Raw genomic sequence first — 23,086 nt, 5'->3', positions numbered from 1 at the left:
AAGAGTTGGGCGCTCCTGATCATGAGAATGCAGTGATTTCTCTGTTGCTAAAATTTAACCAATCATTCTAGCCAAACCGTGGATGAACCTGTGATTAAACAAGAAGGAGCAAGTCAGAGGAGCCTCTTAAGTGAATATCCTTCCCCTGCGTCCGCACAGTTGGATGCCCTTTCAGTTTCAGGACCTATATGTCCCTCATTGTGTGATGGCTGGAGGATAAAGTTGATAACGGACCGCATCCGTGGCAGCAGGATTTTGGTTGAGGAACAAGCCAAAACTTAGACAAGGGCCTGCATATCGTCTGGCTCGGCACAGGTGTGCAACTCCTAAAGATCAGAGAGGAGGGTCAGTCACTTTGGAGACACGACAGCCAGAGGTCGCAAGAACATGGGAGGACAGTATCAGTTATAAACAAATCAGCTATACAGCATCTGCTACATACAAATATAAATCTGATACTATACTTTCTGGATACTAGATGTCAGTGTTTTTAAGTGTAGATTTGTGCCTTTAAACCATAAGCCACAACTTCTTTACAATGATTTACTGAGTTTTGTGCTGCCAAACCTACTATGAATGATGCATGCAGGATTTCTTTAACTTTCACTGGGTAATATAAGCTGTCTTGTTTGTCTCAGTGTCAGAATGTATCTCTCTGTATGAGGCCTTCTTAATCATCTAATATGCACTTGTAGAAAAATGCTTTTCTTTACTTAGCCTCGTTTATGGAAATGGTATAACCACATCCACAGAACCTTAAAATCTTTACAGAATAGAAGAATAAAAGTTAGCAGACAATGGACACCGTAGTTCACACAGCTTTTTACTTATCCATAGAAGTGAGTCCTGCTCATGCTCATAGTCCCGGGTCACCTCTTCTTCCTCTACACCATCCACCTCCTGCAGGGAGGCTGCACCGCCATGACATCAGCCTTCATCACCTTGCTGCTGCTTTCAGCTTTTGTCCGGGTTGCACAGCTCATTAAAAAGCTTCCACCTCTGTTACACTGTAGTTCAAACACTATATTGTAGTACAGAAATGATTAGGGAAGGGTCCGCTCACAGACTGGCTCAGCACGAGTGCTCGGCTCCTTGCGGCGATCCGGGGGGGGCAGTCATTTGCTCTGGAGACACAGATGTCAGAGGCGGCGAGGATGAGTGGGAGCAGTATTGACTATAAACAAATATATGGCCAATGCAGCACTTTCTGGATGGATCTTAGATATTGTTGTGTTTATTTAATGTAGATTTGTGCCTTTAAACTATAAGCCAGAACTTCTCTATTGTGTGTCAACCTTTAAGTTTTGTAATACCAAATGTACAACGGATGATCCATGTAGGATTTCTTTAACTTTCAGTGTCATTGGGTAATATAAGCTGCCTTGTTTGTGTCAGTGTTAGAATGTATCTCTGTGTATGAGGCCTTCTTAATCATTTGATATGCACTTTTAGAAAAACTGCTTGTCCTCACTTATCTACATTTATGGAAATTGTATAACCACCAAAGATTAAAAAACAAAACAAAAAAAAAAAACATTTTCAATGCTACTGAGCTGAACTTTGTAGGTATGCTTGAACATTTGTAAAATCTTAGTAGAGAACACCTAGAGAACATCTTTGCAGCCATGTTTTGTTGATAAAGTAATAAAAGGTTAACATGTTGTACCAATCTTATGTATGGTGTCTAGACTGAAATACCATTCTGAGAGATAAATGTCAGATCCATAGATCCGTGAGGCAAGCTAGAGCTTGTGTTGGCATTTAAGTGTTTGAGATTAAAGCTAAAGAACAGGAAATTGAATAGATGCCAATATAAGATACCTGCAGAGGACTGTGTCTACAAGCACCTGGGTTGCTGCTCTGAAAACTGATTTGAAAATCCACGGTTGCACAGTTTTGCACAACTTGCCAAAGCAGTAACTTCAGTATCCAGACCAACAGACATAAATAATTGCTGAACTGTGTTTATTTGAAAGTCGTGAGAGAAACCATATGTCTGTTTTGGTTTGCCTGACTTTAAATAGAGTCAGAAATATTACAATAAATTAAATCAATGCCATGTTGCACAAAAGTCTCTTCCTACAGTACAAAAAATAAACTGTCACAGTTACAAAGGATGTCAAATGTTTTTTGGGGGTCAAAACAAGTCCAAAGGTAAAAGGCACACAAATTTGGAGACATTCATTGTCTAAATGTGATATTAATACTACTTTCATGATCCTACTGTCCTGATGGAGAGATTACATTTGTTGTGCAAAATTATACCTTTGAAGAACAGCCGTCTATCAAAATATAGCAACCAAGTTTGTTCTTACTGTATGTTGATGGTGAATGGCATTGCAGACATACCAAAACAGTGACCAATATCCACTGACTCACATTTTACAGTAAAAAGTAATTTGCCTACTTTAGGCAACAACTTTCATCTTGTGATGAAATGTCCTCTTCTGCGCGCATCCTCTCTCCAGAGAAGTTTTCCAGCTTGATGCTGCTTTTTGAAAAGCACTTTGAATCTATTTTCCCCAGATTAGCTCTCTCAATAGTAACAATAATCAATACACTTTGGAGATCAATTCAGGATCAACTTTTTGATGTGCTTACAGCACAGTATCTGCCTTCTCTGTAATGACATCCATACAAAGTAACCATAAGCTTCTCTGAAAAACTGTACCTGAACTGCCCTGCTTCAAGAGTTCAGGCTCAGGCAGTTCAAGCTGAGTCTGTCCCAGCCTCATCTAAACTTGAGGTAGGCTGGTGTGGAGTAGTTGAAGAGCAGGAAGTCCATCCGGTAGAGGTTGTACAGCTTCTTCTGGTAGAACGGACTGATGTTGTGGAAGAACTGGGCGGCCATGTCTCCTGTAGTCCTGGTGCTCTTAGACGAGGCCGGGAAGGCGACCTCGCCCTCCACGCCAGCCAGCTGCAGCATGTAGCGGGAGTCCTGCTCCAGCGTCTCGTACTTGCCCACCACATCGTAGTGGATGAGGCAGGGGTGGCACAGCGAGTGCACCCGCTCCCAGTGCTCATTGAAGGGCTCCTCTCGCTGGGTGGCCGGGTCCACAAGGTAGTACACAAACTCCTCAAAGGAGACATCATCGCCTCGCTCAAGAGCTTCCGGCTGCGGGTCTGGCCTGTGGCGGCGGACTATCTTTGTGCCGTATCGTTTATGAAAAGCTGTGTTGTAGCTCCGTGTGAACTTGTTGCGGTACGCTGACACCAGCCGCTCAAAGGGTTCGCGTACGAAGACAAATTTCAGGTAGGAGCGCAGACGCTGGTTGATCTGGGAGGTGGAGTATTCGGACAGGGTGCGCAGGTTCCCCGGGACGTGGGCCTCGTTGGCGGGAATGGCCAGCGGGTCTCGGTGCGGCCCGGCAACACCAGTCAGGACCATGAGCACGCGCTTCCAGTTGGTGCAGGCCACTTTGGGCACGTAGCAGTACAGCAAGCCGTGCTGGTCATCCACAATGACATGCTTCAGATCCTCGGGGATGAGGACTCGGCGTTTGCGGGTGTACGAGCGGCAGGCCTCCTCTAGCAGCTCCCGTCGGCCCTGGTGAATCGCCTGAATTGCTGATTCAACCTACAAAAAAGTAAAGGACATGAAATATTAAGTACTGCGTATCAATAATCAACCCTTTTAGTCAAGGGAATCCTAAACTTTTTCATGTCCAGGACCCTCAAAACAGACAATAAACCATGGACCCCTTTTGCTGTCAGATGGAGAGATAACAAATGAAGCTGTAGTCAAACTAAGAATACTAGAAACTGTGGCCTAAACTGTGGTCTTAGACATTTCCTTGTTCTGACTTCGAGGGAAAGCCATAAAAGTTAATTAATCTGTTTGTCCTGGGGACCCTGTGCTACCCCTAAATGACCCCTGGTGGACCCTGAACCCCAGTTTGGAACCACTACACTAGTCCAGTTCTGTTGAATCTTTGGGCTTCTTCAGTGTTTGTTACTTCAGTTTATGACAAAACTTGATAAAAAAAAAAAAAAAAAAAAAAAAAATCACATCTTATTTTTCTGCTCATTCCACTGTAGTAATACAATAATAACAGTGCCGTCTATGAACTTTGAGGATCAGAGATACTAAGGCTGATCTGTATTGTCTAAACTGCAATCCAAATGGAAATTAATATCTTGGAATATAATTTGGACTGGATGGAGCATATGTTTCTTTCTGAAAATTAAACTTCATAATGAGTCAGACCTTTAATTCAAACAAACCTGGTTGAGCAATGACAGGCTTTTCTGTGGCACCAGTTACTGAACATCAACATGCTGGCCAGGGCTGGTACATAAATTTACCTGCAGTATTTACGTCCAGTTTTGCTCCCAGCCTCTGATGACAGACACAGAGGTCTGTCAGCAAGCAAGACCACAGCCCTTCATGAGCAATTTTAACATGAAAGAAACACCTGCAAAGTATTTTTTAAGCCGAGGAGATCAGTGTCAAAGGGACTACACACACGGGAGGAGAAAACTAAATGGAATGTAATATTTTAAAGTCAGCCAAGTGGGGCAGATTCCCTGCACCAAACGTCATTTATTCATCCGTTCCCGCAGTGAGTGAGTTCTTCGACTGTGCATTTACTCTCTGACACTCATACACACACATCTCCTCTGGAGGTCTTAATCATGGTCAATCCCCTGCCATCCGCACGCCGCCTTAATAACACCACGGGTCACCCAGTTCAGCTTGGCCTCCTCGTGGCACAAACCCCGTATTTACTTTTTTCATTTAGTCAGCCCGGCTCACCACTGCAGCGGCTGGAGCCTTGAGACTCTCGGTTTGACTCGCTCCGGCCGTGTGTGTGGCTCTCTGTCTTCACTGGGGAAGACGCCGGTGCATCAAGACAGACTGCGACAGGCAAACGACCGGTTTTACTGCCAATAATGACCCCTCTGTCTCTGGGATTTTATATACTGTACATATAAAAGACTGTCTTTTAGCCTCTAACTTCTGTCTACTAAGCTAAAGGTAATCCAATACTGCTGCTTTAGTAATTGCAACACAGCACAATGGAAGCACCACAAGGCTTTACGTTCAGCGGGAACACCCGAGTCATCTGCACTGGCCAAACAAACACAGCTGAAGTGTTGTGAAATGTTAGATTCACGATAACAGGAACATGCTCTCTCACCAAAATGTCACAATTCATCATATTTGAACATATAAAATTAATGTAAAATGCAAAAATGGAAATATAAAATGCAAAAGTGAATCTCAGAGTTTTAGGGGGAAAAAAAATATGTGTATTCTCTTGACCATCATGAAGTCTTTGGAAGTCACGAGAATCATTTCTAGAGTGCTGGACTAAAATAAATAAATATAGGAATAATATTTTAAAAATCAGCCAAACTAGAAGCACTGGTCAGAGAATTTAAAGTTCACAGAGCTGGATCTCATTTCACATTGTGAAGTGGATTCAACATTTTGAGAACAGCTACCATGAAATATTGTGCAACTGTCACTTCAATTCCTGTCCCCTACATTCAACTTAAAGAGAATAAAGACAAAACTTGGCTGCAGTCCAGTTAAGAGCAGTTAAATCAATGTCAACATTTATTGTCACCACAAAGATGTAATCTTACGATGTACCGCCCCAGGACAGCGCCACATTAAATTTCAACTGGTGTATCCACTTATGTTATATGTCTGCAGCTGTAACTCAGTGTCTTTGGTTGGGTGTTTGTTCCAAAGTGAGCACTGGACTGAACCGACGACACAAAAGGAACAAAACAGTCTTCACCTTCAGTGTGCACAATAGATCGATCTTCTCTTTAATCTGATCAGCAGCTGTTTCCATCCTGACAGCTATCATAATAAATTCTGAGAGACACTCATCACCAGAGTAATTCAACACAACAGGCCTCCTCTGGGAGAAGCCACTAAGTGAAAAATAACAAAGAAAATACCACAGGCGATTAAAAGTAAATCATGTCCTTTGGAGTTGTTTTGTGTTCTGGCATGTTCACCTCTGTTCTCCTCGCGGGGAGATATAAATTGGAAACAGCCCTTGCAGGACAGCCGCTGCCTTTCTCTGCGGCCAATTGCAGACGTCTCCAACATTTATACCGAGCAATTTATAAAATCATGTCTGGACTTACAGGGAGGAAAAATGACAATTTCGTGCCCCACCCTGGCTTGTTCATTCCTGAGAAAATGCTATTTAATTTTCTCTGATACAACATCTGCATGCACACAAAAAAACAGATTATTGTGAGAAAGCAAGTTATGGCATGAAATCAAGCAAAAAAATCAAGTCAAGGTCTACGCGGCCGAGTAATCGGGTTTCACCAGCAGAAATCTACCTGCGTTAACTGGATTTCTCCTAATCCCTTATCACAATATTGGAAACCTTCTTTCACGTTTGCATGGCTTTTGAGACGTAAGATAACTGCGTGTACCTGGACAATAACCGGATCACTTAAGTGCATGTAAACACAGTGACTACAAATGCAGATTTAATTTAATTTAGCCAGGTGCTTTGACACAAAAGTCGTTTTTACATAGACGAGGTTTAAAAGTCGCATTAGGTAATCTGTGTCCTTGGTTCACCGCTCCTTGGTGAGAACTGTATTATCATCAGTAGAACTTATTCCCTTCATAAACAACTGCAGCGGAATTTAGGTGGGTTGGAAAATGAGTTTTGAGAGCCAGAAATCTCAGCACGTTTTGGCGTGAGACTGGGAATGTAAGAATTTGACTTGTTTCCCCTTTAAACTACAAATGACAAAGAAAATCCACTGCATTAAAGTCAAAACATTGTTCTTGGCAAGTACTTGTATTAAATAAATTCCCTTCGTCTTATGGAACTGCGACCGCTGTCATGTTAAATATACTGTATTCACAAAACAATGTGATGTCAAAGTTACTTTGCTTTTGTCCAGATTTTTCCCCCTGAGCTTTGAACACCACAGGATGTAATAATGACTCTGCCCCTACATCAACAAAATCTGACATTTCGAGGTTTTCGGTAAGGACTTTGCTCATTTCTTGTTGGGAAGCGTCTCTGACATAGCCTCATCATACTGTTGTGTTCAGATCAGTGTCTTTGTGGTTAACACTAAAACCACAACACTCATGTTCTCAAGTGCTACAAGGACTCGATAATCTGTTCCTTGTGTGCGGACGGGATTTTTTTAACCCTTGAAATTAAAATCTCTTCCAAAGGGAGATCTGGCCAAGACAGCGCACCATTACGAGGCTACAAAATGATGTTGCACACACCAGCTGGATACTGTTACATGTCTCCCATAGGCTATATCTGAAAAATTAAAAAAAAATTAAAAAAAACAGAGCAGTGAATGCTGTCCTAGTCATTGTTCTTTCCTTGCCCTCATTAAACGCTCCCTCAAAACACTTTACAATTAAGCTCTTAAAAGCCTGCAGTCTGAGATCGCTGTTGCAAGCCCATGAATCCTCACCAATAAATGTCACTGGTGTAATTAGTCAAAGATGCTTGACCTTTTTTGTGTGGAGGAAAAGAAAACATCAAAGGAGCTTTATTACACTTGAAAAACATCACAGAGATCAGGGCTCAACTGTGTGTCAGACACCGAGTTACTCTCAGAGTCAGAGGGTTCGCCTGATACGGGTTTTTGAAGGCAGCTGCCAGTTGGCAATGTTTTGTGGTGATTACTAAATTTAACCTTTTTTCCCCTGCTCCCTGCTTTATTTGCTGTGCTAAATATTCAAACTGTGATGTCCAGAGGCTTAATGAGGGGCTTCTGATTTTTCTTTTGGATTCCTCCCCACGTTAAACATTAATTGTGTGAAAGCTTGTCCAAATTAGAGTCATAATTGTGAAATTACTGACACTCAGAGGAACCATCAGAAACTAAAATGTCTCACCTTAGCACTAATTAAGGTGCAGTATGCAGAATCGCTGAGGGTGAATTGAGATGAGGACTGTGTCCACTCAAATGATCCGAAATGCAGCGTTAGTGTGAAATTCGACAGAGTTGCATCTACATGATTCTCTTCATCAGCCTGACTCGGTGATAAATTATGTGCTTATTCCATGTTTTTGTCAATCAAGTGTAAACGGCCCTCATTTCAGTCTGACCTCGGTTTTGTGTAATACACCTTTAACATATATGGAAGTGACCAGTCTTTTTTTTTTTTTTTTTGGTTTAATAAAAATGTGCCAGGGGCCATACTCACTGCAGATCAGTTTTTAACTGTAAATTTCCTGTCAAATGCAACCTTGGCCACCAGAAAATGTCCAGCAATATTCAACATTAGTTTACAACATTATGCAATTCTAGAAATGAACACTAAGAAAAAATAGAGAATAAATAAATAGCCAAGTAAACATCAGTATTGTTTGGTATCAGTCAACTGCTGACCATTTAAATAAAGAATAAATAAAAAAAATGAAAGGACATATTTTCACTTTTTATATTCATTATGCATTATTACTTTTACTTACTTATTTATTTATTTACTTATTATTTTTACTTTCTCATTTTTTATTTTTTTGTAATTAATTTATTCTTTGAAAAATCTACATCAATCTAATATCCGGACAGCTTAAAATAATCTTTCATTTGTAATTAAGTTAATAAATAATGAATTTTTTTTCTTTAATTTATTCTTAATTAAACCTGTATTAAGAAAAAGGATCAAATATTAATTCCTAAATTGCCCATAACGCATCTTTTTCTGCATTAAGGTCTGTAAAAAAAAAAAAAAAGAAGAAAATGTGCACATCGATCCACATATACGCTGTAGATACCGCTCTATATGTTACAGGCCAATATCTCCTGATAATATCAGTCGGGCTGCAGTTTACATTAGTGTGATGGGGCTCCAGCTCGGGCTCAGTGGGGACCCACAGCACAGGGCCAGCTGTGTGCAGCACATTTAGCAGAATCTGGCCGGAGGAAACTGACCTGGTCACCGTCGTAAAGCGTCTGCAGGGGACTCCTCCTAGATTTCTGCCCGCTGCTCCTCTCCCCGAGCGGCTCAGAGGCTGAGGAAACAAAGGTTCATCTGTCAAGAAATGTGATGAAAACAGCTTCTGTACGCTGCTCCAAAGGCTGCTTAAAATGCTGCCACATTCAAAGTTACAGTGTGTGAGGATTTATCCACTCCCTCTGCTACAGTAAGAGCTTCTGTTGCTGAATGAGTCCTATCTCTCAACAGCATGTTTGCACAATATCAAGTCCAGTTTGATGATGACCAATTACACCTCTGATGAAACCAGCCCACCAAACCCAGCAATTATAGTCTTTGACAGAAAGCAGAAGGAAAACAGAATCCATTAGTTTCCAAAAGGACTACATCTCTATTTTGACTTACACTTTTACTGTATTTTTTATGGGAAAACTTAACTTTGATGATTTAACTTTGAAAGCTGGGAAAGACTTAACTGAAGTACTGCTGAAAACTGGAAAATGAATAAAAGATAAAGACTTTTTCATTCTATTTAATGTTGTGAATGTCACTTTATGACTTTGAGTGCTGCATTGCGCTGGGCATGTGATGGCATGTAAATAAAGGAAAAGTTTGGCAGTGCAGAACATACAATTTTCTATATTTAAAAAAAAGTCCCATTTGTCAGACGGCGTGGGCTGAAGGAAAACGGAAAGAGAAGCCAGCAGCCCAAGATAAGGTCTGTTTATGTCGAGAAGGATTACTGGGTACAGGCTTGATCTAAGGTTTGCGAGGATGGGCCTTTGCCTTGGCATCAGATAACACAGTTTGGTAGGGGAATAATTTAGTTCATTAGAGGGCAGACAAGAAGGCAAGCACGGAATAAACCACAGTACACAGCCTTGGTGGATTAATTAAGAAAAAAAAAAAGACAGACTTCCACTGTGTTCGTCCTACAAACAAGCATAAACACCAGGCAATGCAGAGAAATGCAAAAAAGCACCACACAAACTCTCAAATATGTAATTAAAAAAGCAAATCCCTGGATATGAGTCTGTCTATCGCTCATATTTAGTGCACTGTGGCAGCTCCATCCTCTACACTTACAGCCATCCCAGGACTTTAAAAAATCTTTTGAGAAAGTGCAAGGATTCAGATTCAAGTGCCATCATCAAAAAAAGCCAAAGAGTGGATACGACTCAACAACAGTCAATCAAGTCACTGAAATAGTGAATCTGCTCTTTTTGCTGTAAGATCTGCCCTGCTTTTCTGTGACATCTGCAGTATTCATAACACATCATCATGACTGATGCATGCCTCTGATTAATCCACAGCGTGAAACTCTAAGAGACTCAACTTCTCTTGAGCTCAACATCAAAGAGAAAGCTGCTCGATGCTTTTTCTTGTTTTTGCAAGTGTTGAGCAAAGCTACAGCGACATCTGATTTCAGCTGCTTTAGTGTGAAGACATCAGGATGAATTCAACCCAGGTTAGGGTCAGCGGTCTGTTCTACAGATTTGATGATCTTCTCTTCTATCTTTACATTGGCCTGAAGATAGTTGTGGAATTGATTTTAAAGTGCTGCTGCTAGTTTGAGATAACAACACGGCTTAGAACCTACATGTCTGGTACGCTCCAACACTATAAACCCAGTAAGTGTCTTAAGATTTTCTATAAACACTCAGCGAGTAGTGCTGAGAGTCAGAACCAAACACCAACTATTACTGAAACTGCAAGTTCAATATCCAAACTGCAGGGCAGCAATTTTTTTTTTTTTTTTTTTTTTTAAAAAAAAGGTAAAATGTGACAAAACACCATTCTAAATCAAGAATTGTGGCACCACAGAGAAAATGTTCAGTACAGATTCCAGAAAAAAACACATCATTATTTTAACTGGTGTTGTTTTTTTTTTTCCCAGGGAAAATGAAAACTATGATGCAAAAATTTGTAGATCATTTTGCAATTGCAATATCTGTCAAAATAACCACAATAATTTTTGTCATACCACTCAAATTGACAGTCCGTGCTACACACAGCTGATGATCTTAAATGAGCCCCAACTTTAACCACTTTCATGTGTGAACTGTGATTCATCTCTCAGGTGATGCACTCCGCTGCATTTTTATTCCCTTTACTCTTTAATTCATCTTATATAATTATCTCTCTATATTTGTTTTATTCTTCTTATGTCAATCTTGTCGTTTTTTTTCACATACAGTATATACTGAATTCAGATCAGAATCAAAAATACTTAATTGATTCCTGAGTGGAAACTAGGTCTGTTGCACTTCCTCAAATTCTCAAGAGAAGAATATATTATAAGCATAAGTCAAATTATAAGTACAAGAAAAAAAATAGAAAAATGCGTTTGTTAGAAATTCGTGATGTGCATGTATGTATGTGCATTAAGTATAAACATGTCCATCAATTCTACTTGTGCATTGATGCTAGTTGTAAAAAACTAGATGCATTATGTATAAATATGTGCATACGGAATTTGCTGCACAAATGAACGCGCCTTGCCTTTTGCATCTGGTTCCCAACAGATCTGCATGTCAGGTGAGCTGCTTGCTTTAATTAAACAGACAGCAATTCTGACCTCATATGAAACGCGACTCGCCCGCGTGTGTAAAAGAGCAAAAGAGGAACTGCGGCTCAATTATGATCATGTGCATCGCTGACTCTCTATAAACTATGCTAATCCACTTTCCAGTCGAGCGTGAAACAGGAAGTCAGGGGATGGGTGAAAACCAGCGATATGAGACTGTGTTTGACCCCCGTGTCTGTCTTTGGGAGCAGGGATGAACTTATTAAACGGTGATAATGTGAGAGCAATTTGATATTAGGATTTTCAGAACCGGCAGATTGGACTAAGCCACTGTAACAGGGTTTTAAAGGATGACTGGCACAGCATCTGATAGTGACTATTAGAATTTATTCTCTGGAAATGTGGAAAAGATAAGTCATTTAACTACCTCGATGTGCATGGTTACATTGATAAACTCAAGGACTTCAGACTCGAAATCTCTCCGCTCCAGCGTTGAACCCTGGGAAACCCTCAGACGTGGCACACGAGGCAAAGTTGGGAAAAAAAAAAAAAAAAAAAAGTCCCGAGGTCTGTGTCTGACCCCAGAAGGCTTGGTGAGGTGGAGGAGGCGAGGCAACAAGAATACAAGAAGAAATAAACCCCAAAGCATCCACCCTCAGGAGGTTTCTGCATTTTTAGCCTCTTTGCATGGGTGTAAGTGTGACTTTGTCTGAGATATTTCTGTCGATACACTGTGTACTTTTAGAATAAGACGGAAAGATTTTCTACACCACTCCCTGAGCCAGATCTAATTTTTTCTCATGTACAGTTTTAACAGTAACTTATTGTTTCTGACTACAATTTCACAGACATTATAATTCCACCTGAAGCACATCATCCCCAACGGAGACAATAAGTAGGGATGTGACCATGACATGTTGATTAATTTGTCAAACATTCAGAGCCACAGGCAGAACTAATAAAAATACAATCCTAATATAAGAGCAACAGCAATAATTTAACTGCCATTAGACTTAAGCTTCTCACCCGGGGTGGTATGATGTCTAATGAAAAATAGCAGTGGGAGGCAATAAAAGTAATACAAGCCCCCCCAGAAATAAACACCACTTCTGTTTCTAAGCAATATCATGAAGTCCTTTTGGACATAAATAATGTCTGGTGAAGAAGTTGTTGAACAGAAAGCAAAAAAAAAAAACAAGAAACAATCATGAGGGAGAGTATTCCCAAAGCAATAATGTCCCAAATCAGGGAGTGATGAGAGATAAACCAGTGAAAACAAGACGCTAACTCGGGATATCACAAACAGAGAAACCAAGGCCCTCAGCTGCGTTGCTGCCACTTAACAAATCCAATTAAATGCGACTCGCATTCCTGAAATGCCATCTTCTCCTGTCCTGCGCTTCTTGTATTACATACACATGGAACAGAGTCAGGGCTTTCCTGAGATTTTCCCCCCAGAGAGAGTTTCCACCATTATGGTTCACATTTTATTGCCACAGTCGGCAGGCGGGTTCAGAGGTCAACATGTGGCTCCTGTCAGTCGGGGTGAAAGGCAACATTTCGACGAGGGAAACATCGCACTGCAAGTCAAACCAGATTCTGCTGAACAGACCCAGTGTACATAGTGCTAGAGCCAGCAGCATGCAACAAAAAGGGTCTGGCGAAATCTTCAGTTTGCAAGGGCCAAAGTCTTAGTGCATAAAATCGAATGAGTTCCAGATCAAGCACATGCGAACACTGCATATATGTCTGTTTTGCTATGAAAAAAGGATTTTAGCAGGCGAAATCACCTGCAGAATGAGAACTGGATTACAAGTCAGAAACCTACGGTGCAATTCTAAGCATTCTGTGGACGGATTAACACCAAATGCACAAATTCAGAGAGGGACTGAAATGGGGGGGCTAACAGCTATGGATCAAACACACACACACACACACACACACACACACACACAGAGAAAGAGAGAGAGAGAGAGAGAGAGAGAGAGAGAGAGAGAGAGAGAGAGAGAGAGAGAGAGAGAGAGAGAGAGAGAGAGAGAATTAGAGAGCGGGGAAAGGTTGGACACAAAAAAACAGCCTCCTGCTCTGCAGCAGTGATGATGGACAAGGAGAGGAATCGATTGCTCACACAGTGCCCATTTTCTTTCCCATTTTGTGATCAATTTATTTTATCTGAAAGGATTTTCTTGTGAGGATCTAATAATTCTGCAGATATGAGCAGCAGGGATGTTACTGCACTACTAGCCAGGCTGTCATGCCAAGCCCTGTTCAGATTCAGATGGAAGCAGGTTTACAGCAGACAGCAAACCAGATGTCATCATCGTGGATGAGAGCAGGATGATAAAATCACCTGAGACCAGCACATTATGCCTGCAACACTAATGGCGAATGGCACTGCCATCCAAAATTAAAATATTTTAACTTTTTGTCATTTTCCATGATGGAAAATGATTACCGGATGTAGCACATCACAAAAACAGAAAATGGTGGATTTGGACAACGAGAAGCTGATAATCCAGATGCAACAACATCCAGAATTATACGTCTGAGGAGGTCACATCCATCAGCTCCTCATAGGGGGTACCAAAGCATTCCCAGGCCAGCCAGGATACATAATCCCCCCTGTGTGTCCTGGGTCTGCCCCGGGGTCACCTCCCAGTTGGTGGTACCCAGCCACCCCGCAGAGGGACTCATTTCCGCTGCTGATCGGATTTGTTCGGTCACTACCCAGACCTTGTGACTATAATTGAGAGTTGGAACAAAAATCATCCACTAAATTAGCCACTTTCGCTTCTGGCTCACCTTCCTCTTCACCACGACGGTCCGATACAGCAACCCAAAGATACTTGAACTGCTCCACTTGAGCCAGCAACTCTCTCAACTAAGAGGAGGCGAACCACATTTTTTTTCCAACGGAGAACCATTGCCTCGAACTTGGAGGTGCTGACCCTCATCCCGACCTCGTCATATTCGGCTACAAACCGTCCCAACGCTTCCGGAGGTCACGACTCGATGAGGCCAACAGAACAACATCATCTGCAAAGAGCAGAGATACCGGCCACCCTCCACATCTCGAACGCACCTTGAAATCCTGTCCATGAAAATGACGAACAGAACTGGAGACGAGGAAAAGCGCTGGTGGAGTCTGACACCCACATTGAATATAATAAAAACAGGACAACTTTGTACATATATTAATATCAACCTATCGTTCTGTAGTGTTTGGTTGCTGTTCTGCAATGCCAACTGCCGTTTACCGTCTCCCTGTTTCAATCTGTGCACATTGCTGATCTTGTCAATCAAGATGGGGCACTCAATCCTAATATTTATTTTACCTGTGAACCCTTGACTGTGAGTCTTCTATCTACCTGACAAAATTAAATCCCATGGCAGGGATTAGCAGATCTTCCTGGCACATAACGCTGAGTCAAGCAGCAAAAACATCTGTTTCTCAGGACTTAAGACTGTTCCACGCCAATGAAAAGTCATGTAAACCGAAGGATAAGTTCCACTGCCTTAAGCACAACTGTTAATGCTCTCAATCGGCTTCCTGATGCACAATTTGTACATGCAGGCTTTAGAACATCTCTGCGGTAATGAACTGAAACGCTTCTGCATTTGTGAACTGAAACTCAAAAGCAGCTTTTCGGTCTTAAATCTCCCAGAAAACATTTACATGGAGGTCTGTTGGAGAAATAAAACAAATTCCTAACAATACACAACAGCAAAGCAGTCCGATCAGTACTGCTCATGTAGAGCTGTCAACAGAGATAAAATGGGAGGAAGATGTCTCACTCGGTAGCTACTTTCACCGCCAAAGCCAATCCTCAGGTCTCAGCACGGAAATTAACCATTTTCTATTGAATTCTGTCGAGATGGCTATTGTGCGTTTAGAAACGCAACAGAAATGCAATACTCAAGAGCTGAGGACCTCCAATATAAAGCTCTTTGTTCTGCCTGATGGAAAATGTTTGTGTGTGCACGAGTGAATGCACGTCTCTGTTTCCACACCATGGTGAGACTTGGCAAGTTGTGGGTACCAGTGAACCCACTAACACACTCCATGGGTCAGCAGGCCAATGGGAATCTCGGCATGTGTGGCTCTAAATGGAACAGACAATACACAGGATCCTTACGGACATTAAGGATGTATATCAAACTAAAGGATGAATACACCAACGTTGTGCAAGTTTGGAAGGGGACGGCATCTTTCAGGCAGATTATGTCCATGTCCGCAGGGCAGTAGTGGTCGCTGAACGGTTTGATTAGCATTAACAAACCCTACAAATTAATCTCATCAAGCGTACATGAAGGGTGATCCCAGCAAAACAGTTCCAGTCACTAGTAGCAACTATGGTGATGTGAATCTAAGCTGGAGTTTCCTTTGTTTTGGCAGCTACCTCGCAGGGCAGTTTACCGTGGGATCAAGTTGGTCTGAGGAGACAGGAGAAGCCAAAGGGAGGGAGAGGGAGAGAGAGAGAGAGAGAGAGAGAGAGAGAGAGAACAAACAGGAAATAACATGCTACTCGGGGAATACACTCATAGATTTGCATCCAAACCATTTTATTTAAAGATCATCTGTACCGAATGTGAAGGAGCAGCAGTCCAGAAACACACTCTTCAATATTAAAACCCGGATTTAGCTCCTCATATATATATAATTTTACATCACTAACCTTTTAGGCCAGAAACCACATTAAATAGATGTGTCAGATGTGGCCGCTGTTACATGAATCTTTTACTTGGTGCCTTTCTTAACTGTCAGGTTGTAACTGTCTGCACCGTTAGAGGATTGTTAAAAAGTTTATACAGTTAAAAAAATTTGCAAAATTAATAAGTATTACGTGAGCTGTCAGCATCACCATCCTAACCTGGAGGTGAGGGCGCACAACTGGGGCTCCCATTACTGCCACTTTCTTTTACCTTCACTTCTGAGTCAGTCGGTTATCACGTATTTGGGTTTTCAGTGAACTTTATATGACATACTTTGGCTTCTGTTGTCAGAAAACTGTATAGCCATGAAGAATAAGCTGACTGAGGGTCACAAAATGCCAGCAGGCCAGAATTTAAATCACACAGTTGATCTATCAAGGGAGGTTTTTGAGTATGTGTCTGCTTCACGCTAATTGTGAAAATGTCAGTGTGTTGCTATGCAGTTCACTGCAGTGCTAATACACAAAACTGTCCAAAAACCGAGTGGAAAAACACAGAGTCCCACGTGAACATCTTTATATAGCCTTTACCTTCTTCCTCGCCATGGCCTTCCCTTTCATTTCCATCAGTACCCAGAGCTGTGGTGAGCTGAGAGACATGTGAGCTACCAACTTCTGTGTTACGCTGCAACAATCTGACCATCTGCTACTCGACCACAGCGTCAGCCAGAGCCGGCTCGCCTGCCAAACGAGCATTAGCTCATATACTGTAAATTAAATCTAATTTCTGTCACTGAGCCATGAGCTCCTCGGTGAGTGGATTCACTTCTGCCAAGATGCCAAGTTGAGTGTAATTGCTGGAATGAAGAGGCGCAGATGCCGATGGGTCCCGCACCCAGGGGACAGTCTTTGTCCTCTGCCTTCAGGCACCAAAGTGAGGGTCATTTGTGGTGAAACGCTGCTACAGTGCGCTAATTTAATTCAACACATTTTCTAAACAAATTACCACTTCCTTATGGAAACTCCCCACAAGTCAAGAGCACATTTCCAATGCAACCACTCCCAAAGCACTTCTGTTTTCTTTAAATGAAACACCAGTCAGTAGAGGTAACGTCTGAAAGAATTTGGGATCTGACAAATAGCTGGCAGACCGGGACTGAGTGAGTGTTTCAGCAACAAGCTGAGATGGCACACTTACCGGGCTGAAAGAGCGTATTGTGTTTCGTCATTACCCTGCTAATGCAGCATCACTCAACGAGCAGCGAAATTTACGACCCACCTTTTTGTCGTGTGGTATTTCACCAGAGCCAAGCTACATTAATAAACGGGGAATAAATTGTTAGATCGCTGAAGTTGAATTGCTGGGATTTGGAGGAAGCACAAGATGGGATGCTGTCCATTTGGAACAGGAGTTTCTCCGAAGTGGAAAAAAATGTTGCCACTGAAACCCGGGGAGACTCTTGCACCTTTGAAAACAGTCCACTCAAAACCATGTGCCATGACAGGCACGGAGGAGTCTGCAGTTTCTCGCTCTAACCAAACACAACACCGGCTGTTTTCACTAATTCACACAACCAGTCAGTCAAATCAGCTGCTGTAGTGTTCGGTCGGGTTGAAAACTTGCAGACACACAGTTTGACTCCTCTGTTCTGAAGGGACTTAACCCAAAGACCGTTTCAGAGCGAGCGGACTCGAACCGACTCCTCTCCTCCTTACCCTGGCTTGTACAAAACCGAGGGCTTAAGAAATGCAAAATATAGAAAGGCCAATGTGTGTTCCTCCTGTCCAGGCCATAAACGGAGCTCTGTGTTTAGGCCCCACTGGGAAAAGCGGGGCCCCCTCCCCCTCCGCGGCCTCTCCTGCCAAAGAGCAGCTTTACTGAGAGAGAAACACTGTGCGAGGGAGAGCCTGATCCTTAGGCCGCAAAAGTGTGTGCAAAGGGTGTTAGCGCAAAGGCAGAGGCATGTGGGTGGTGCGCTCTCTGCTTGTTAAATCTGAAGAACAGCATATGCAGATGTGAGATACGCATCTCGCTGATCTTTTCTCAGACACGAGGTCACCGGGGTCTGATGTGCATTTGTGTCGCTCCAACACCAAAACCCGAGAAAATCAGACCCTGTGTGTCGACGTATCGGCGGTAAGACATAAGCAGATGTCCCGGTCTGTCTGCTCTGCGCTCCTGCTCTGGAGCCGCTTCAATGTTTAAGCCATTAATTGGAGGATGGATCGCCTGTCAGCCCCCCTTTTTTTTGCTAGAGCACTTCACAATCTACACTCGGTCACGTGCCTCCGCTGTGCGTTCCAGCGAGTGAATACCTGCCACTTCCCCTCGCTTACAATGTTCTTCGCTGAAAACGCAGAGTCAGCGCGGTCTAGATTTAGGAAAACTCCAGCACAACATGGCAACTTGAATCTTAATAAAACAACGGGGAGGCTCGAGGAGGAATAAAAGCGCACGGAAGGCCTTTAACGTCAACGGGCGGGCCGCTCTAATCCCGAGATATCTGACAAGGCATCTTTATTTCTCAATTTTGCCCTCACGTTCACCCTCAAAACGGCGCTTTCATCCACCAGAGCTTTTGGAAAACACTGCCAAGAGGACAAATTTGAACATACCAGTGGGAAAATGGGGAAAGAGGGTTTTGTGTATTGTCATGTGATCCTGGCTGGACCCAAAATGATCAACACAGCAGGTAAAGTAACACAGCTGTTGTTCTGTGCATTAAAGAAATTTGGATGTTTTCAGAAACTGTGAAGTTGTGTGGACAGACAACAACTTGACCCAAACACGGTGTTTCCTCCGGATCAATATGGACTCAACCTTGGTGCTGTCGCTCTGTGTGTAAATCAGACCCTGTTGGGTTGTCTTCCCATGCTGACACCAGCTGGCTGTGATTGAAAGCCAACTACAGGGGAAAAAAAAAAAAAAAAACTTGGATTGAGAGGAGAAACCGATGCTCCAAAGTGTTCAGTAAATAATGAGCTCCCGAAGCTCCATGTTATCATGAATATGGAACTGGTTGTCGAGGGAGGACAGCGGGTCGGAGCAGCGTGGCCACCCTCGGACAGCCGAGGACCTGACATCGCTTAAAAGACAAGCGGCAGCTCCTTCATGTCACGACGAAAACCCAGTAACAGCTCTCAGAACATTTCGTCCCCCGTCACATGAGATAATGTCAGAAATAAAAACCCCCCTTCTGGGAAAGTGGAACCAATGACGTATCAATCTTTTCGGAAATTTCGTCACGATTTCCACGGCCGCGTCCGAGATATTTCCAGAGGACACCTCGAGCGGGTTTGTCCCAGCCTGCAGCAGGTGTTCCAGTGACGCTGGTGTGCCGAACAATTAAATTTTATGACCCTCATGGCCTCGAGTCAAGCCCAGACATGGAAAGGTATGAGGTGGGGGGGGTTTCAGCGCAGTGATAATGGCAGCTGCCCCAAGGCTTAAACAATAGTCTTGACGGCTGCGCTTGGAATAAAACACCTAGTAAAGCCCATTCCTCACGCCGACCGACTGCGGCATTTCAGGGTAGGCGTCGCTCACAGCTGTATCCCTTCCTGGCATCGTGTAAATCAGCGCCTCGAACAGAATAACGAGCGGCAGACTGGGGTTTACAGGAGGATGTGCAGGAGAAGGTCCTTGCAATGTCATAAAACATATAAACGGCCACACCATTTACATTCCACGGACCGTGCCCTGCCACGCAGCCCCCCTCTCTCTCTCCTCTTCCATCCCTGCGTTCAAGTTTGTCGAGAAAGCCCGTCTGAACAACTGATATTAAATTTCTTGAAAAGTTTGAATCACTTTCTCAGTAGATTTTTCTAGGGGTAAGCAGCTGTCTTGAAACACGACGAATCACTGCACCGGTATCCGGATCTGTTACGAGTCAAGAAAATCACTACAACAAACTGATTTGAATTGGAAACAAATGGAATTATGTCGGCCTAATTTGCAATAATTTTCCACATATATATATATATATTTTTTTTTTTAGGAAAACCGGTTTCTGAGGACTCCAAGCAAGCTGAAAGGACTTGAGAAGGTGGTAGTCTGTGTTAGGGATGAGCAATATGGACAAAATCAAAAATCACAATATCTTTGATCAAATACTGCGATATCGATATTGTGGCGATTTGGTGATTTGTGGCTAAATAATCATCAGTAATGTGGATATAATGACCAATCAGGTGCAGGCAAGTAATAAAACAACTACAATAGTCTAATTAGTTGAGGGAATTGCATTTCTTTACTGTAATGCAGCCTTTGACACCAGAAAAAGATGACACTTATCATAACAGTATCTGAAATCCCAGATGATATCTGGTTTCACATCACAATATTGATAAGATATCGATATATCACCCAGCCCTTGTGTCTGGTGTGTCCTCAGACAAGGGAACAACATATAGTCCCTATATTTTTGTGTTTGAATTGTGTGTATAGGCAAGAGTGTATCACACAACATAAGTTTGCTATGGCACATTCCTTATGTATTTAAATTGTCCTTTAAACAAACAGCGTAACCCGTAACCCGGACAGACCGATCTACATGGAGGAAGACAAGGCGATCTAAATGCAAATAGGAAAGACCGGCTGCATATCTGAAGCCAATTTAAATTATTTCCTGTGACAGGCAGGCAGGTTTTACGCTCACAGCACTATTCTATGCAGATTCTTAGCGACTTGACACCAAATTCCCAGCGGCTTCACCTATTAAACATGCATGTGCTTCACCTACAGCCCCAACACGCTGCCGTGCATGATAATCATCTGCTCTAGTTATGCCAACAGCACATATCAAACCAAACTTTTTCATAAATATGACATTATGGAAGCATCAGGTTGAGGACGGCCGTTCACTCAGGAGGCTGCTAACAACTTTTGAACACTTCCTTCCTTTGGGACAGACACCCAGAACTGACCTCTGTGTCTCTCTCTCTCTTTTTTTTTTTTTTTTAAGACATACCAGGAAGCCAAACGCTCCTCACAGTAAGGGCTATACAAGCCTTTTTGGCTCATGATATAGCTGGGCATGTGTGAAAGAGGCCATTGTATGTGGCAGAGGGACCTGGAGGAGGTGGAAACAGGTCTCAGTGTTGGCCGGCCCCGCTCCCAGCTACCGGCTACCAGCTGCAACTTCTCCAAGCCTCCCTCCCGAGCTGCAGAGGAAACACTCGACTAATCAGTTTGGTAATTAAATTGTTCCTCTTATTGAGATCTGCAGCCCACAGGGAGAGGGGGATGCAGGGTGGGCTGGAGAGGGCAAAAAAAAAAAACTGAGTGCAAGCTGCTGAAAGACAGTTAAATGTGAATAAATGAGAGCACACACAGGCACAGATTCTCCGATGGTGACGTGCTTGTCGATAATTATATCAAATCATAATCACATCCTTTCAGAAATATGTTACGTGGACCTTAAATAACATGGACGAATGTAATCATGAAGCCATATATCAAGAATAGCCTCAGTGCAGGTAATATGTCTGACTAAATTTAACTTTATTAGAGTGCTGATGCAATAAAAGCTCCTTAAATTACACCAGTAGATTATATCAGACCACAGGACACCAACTGGCACTGACATGTCAAATTTGTTTTCAAACCATTTAACTTTGGAAGACGGTTAGAAATAAATCCCAAAACAGACCAAAATTGTCTAAAAAAAAAAAAAAAATATTTGCAGCCTCCAAGTAGACGCCATTCATTTGAAGTCTACTGGAAAGTAGTCAAATTACATTTAAGACACCCATGCAGATAAAGTGGTGTGAATAGTGCATGGGCAGAGAGCATTCCCAGTTATTAAAATAGATATTAGATGATGTCATGCATATCTTACTTAAGAGAATCACTGTAGAAACTGAGTCAATGGGACTAAACTGTGAGTGTGAAGTGACTTTATTGTACTTTTTATGTTTTGTTAGGTTGTTGTTTTTTTTAAAAAAATCCCATAATCTCATTAATAGAGTGAAGGATTTTCAGTTTTGCTGTGATATTTTGTACAGTGTTTTAGTAAAAAAGAAAAAAAACTGTTTACTTTGGTTTGCTATTGTTTTTATTCATCAGGGATTACTTGGCCAGCTTTTATACAGTCTGGAAACTGATATGGAAACAGATTCTGGTTTAATGGTTATTTTCTTCCGCTGTGCAGCTGCTGACAAAGCAGGATTTGCTCTCACCTGGCTTCAGGTTGTTGTGAAAGTAGAAAATGACCATGACGAAACATCCCAGACTCAAGGCGAGAACCATCCGGTTCACTTTGGGTTTTCTCATCCTGAATGTTGGGCGCTGAGCGAGAAGAAGCCGCGGATCAAACATGAGACTGCCGGGCTCCGCAGGGCGGCCGCGGCTGCATCGTATCCGAATATTTCTGCTGGATCACAGGGAAGAGCATCGATCCGCCCCGCTGACTTGCTCTGCTGTCCCGCACGGCTCCGTGCATCCTCACATGGCCGCAGGCAGGGAGGGGACCAGGCGAGCTGCTCCGGCCGCGGCGGTGACACTGACGGCCGAGCCGAGGCCACGGTGTTTCTGGAGGAGGGGATTTATACGGCCGGAGGCTTCCAGAGGGTGGCTGCGCCCCTTAACCCCCTCCGCACCGAGAGAAGGGCAGCGCCGCCGCAGCACAGCACCGTAAATCTCAACGGATTAAGAAAAATCTGAAGAAAAATCCGGCTGTGACTTTCAAAACAAAAGCCTTCAATGGTCAACGAATGTTACAGGTAACTATTTTCTACTACTACTACTACGACAAATAGTAGCCTACTACTACTAGCCTACTACTACTACTACTACTACTACTACCACTACCACTACTACCACTACTACTGCTACTACTACTACTACTGCTAACAATAATAATAATAATAATAATAATAATAATAATAGCCTAATAATAATTATTATCATCACCATCATCATCATCACTTTTAGATGTAGAGTCTAGTTTATCGCTGAGGAAGAAAAACTTCAACTTATTGTGCCTTTATTTCTTTCTTTCTAGT

The 23,086-nt window shown here is 42.6% G+C and overlaps 1 protein-coding gene across 1 annotated transcript; it reads right to left on the bottom strand.

Moving 5' to 3' along the window:
• Window positions 1-1,958: 1,958 nt before the first annotated feature.
• LOC115359896 (carbohydrate sulfotransferase 11) lies at window positions 1,959-22,694 on the bottom strand. The gene is made up of 3 exons (XM_030052584.1): window positions 22,262-22,694; window positions 8,899-8,978; window positions 1,959-3,577 (listed from the first exon to the last, which is right to left on the bottom strand). The coding sequence occupies exons 1-3, from the start codon at window positions 22,398-22,400 to the stop codon at window positions 2,732-2,734; spliced, it is 1,065 nt and encodes a 354-aa protein (XP_029908444.1). The 5' UTR covers window positions 22,401-22,694; the 3' UTR covers window positions 1,959-2,731.
• Window positions 22,695-23,086: the final 392 nt, after the last annotated feature.

This window comes from Myripristis murdjan, chromosome 5, assembly GCF_902150065.1.
Source record: "Myripristis murdjan chromosome 5, fMyrMur1.1, whole genome shotgun sequence".
Taxonomy (NCBI): Eukaryota; Metazoa; Chordata; class Actinopteri; order Holocentriformes; family Holocentridae; genus Myripristis; species Myripristis murdjan.
The sequence above is the reverse complement of the archived record's forward strand: the minus strand, read 5'-3'. Positions and strand labels throughout refer to the sequence as shown.

Excerpts from the sequence above, each read along its gene's own strand:
- LOC115359896 (XM_030052584.1), bottom strand. The coding sequence starts at position 22,400 with ATGTTTGATCCGCGGCTTCTTCTCGCTCAGCGCCCAACATTCAGGATG. Across the intron at positions 8,979-22,261 it reads TCACAACAACCTGAAGCCAG|CCTCTGAGCCGCTCGGGGAG; the intron begins GTGAGAGCAAAT and ends TTGTTTCCTCAG. Across the intron at positions 3,578-8,898 it reads CGCTTTACGACGGTGACCAG|GTTGAATCAGCAATTCAGGC; the intron begins GTCAGTTTCCTC and ends ACTTTTTTGTAG.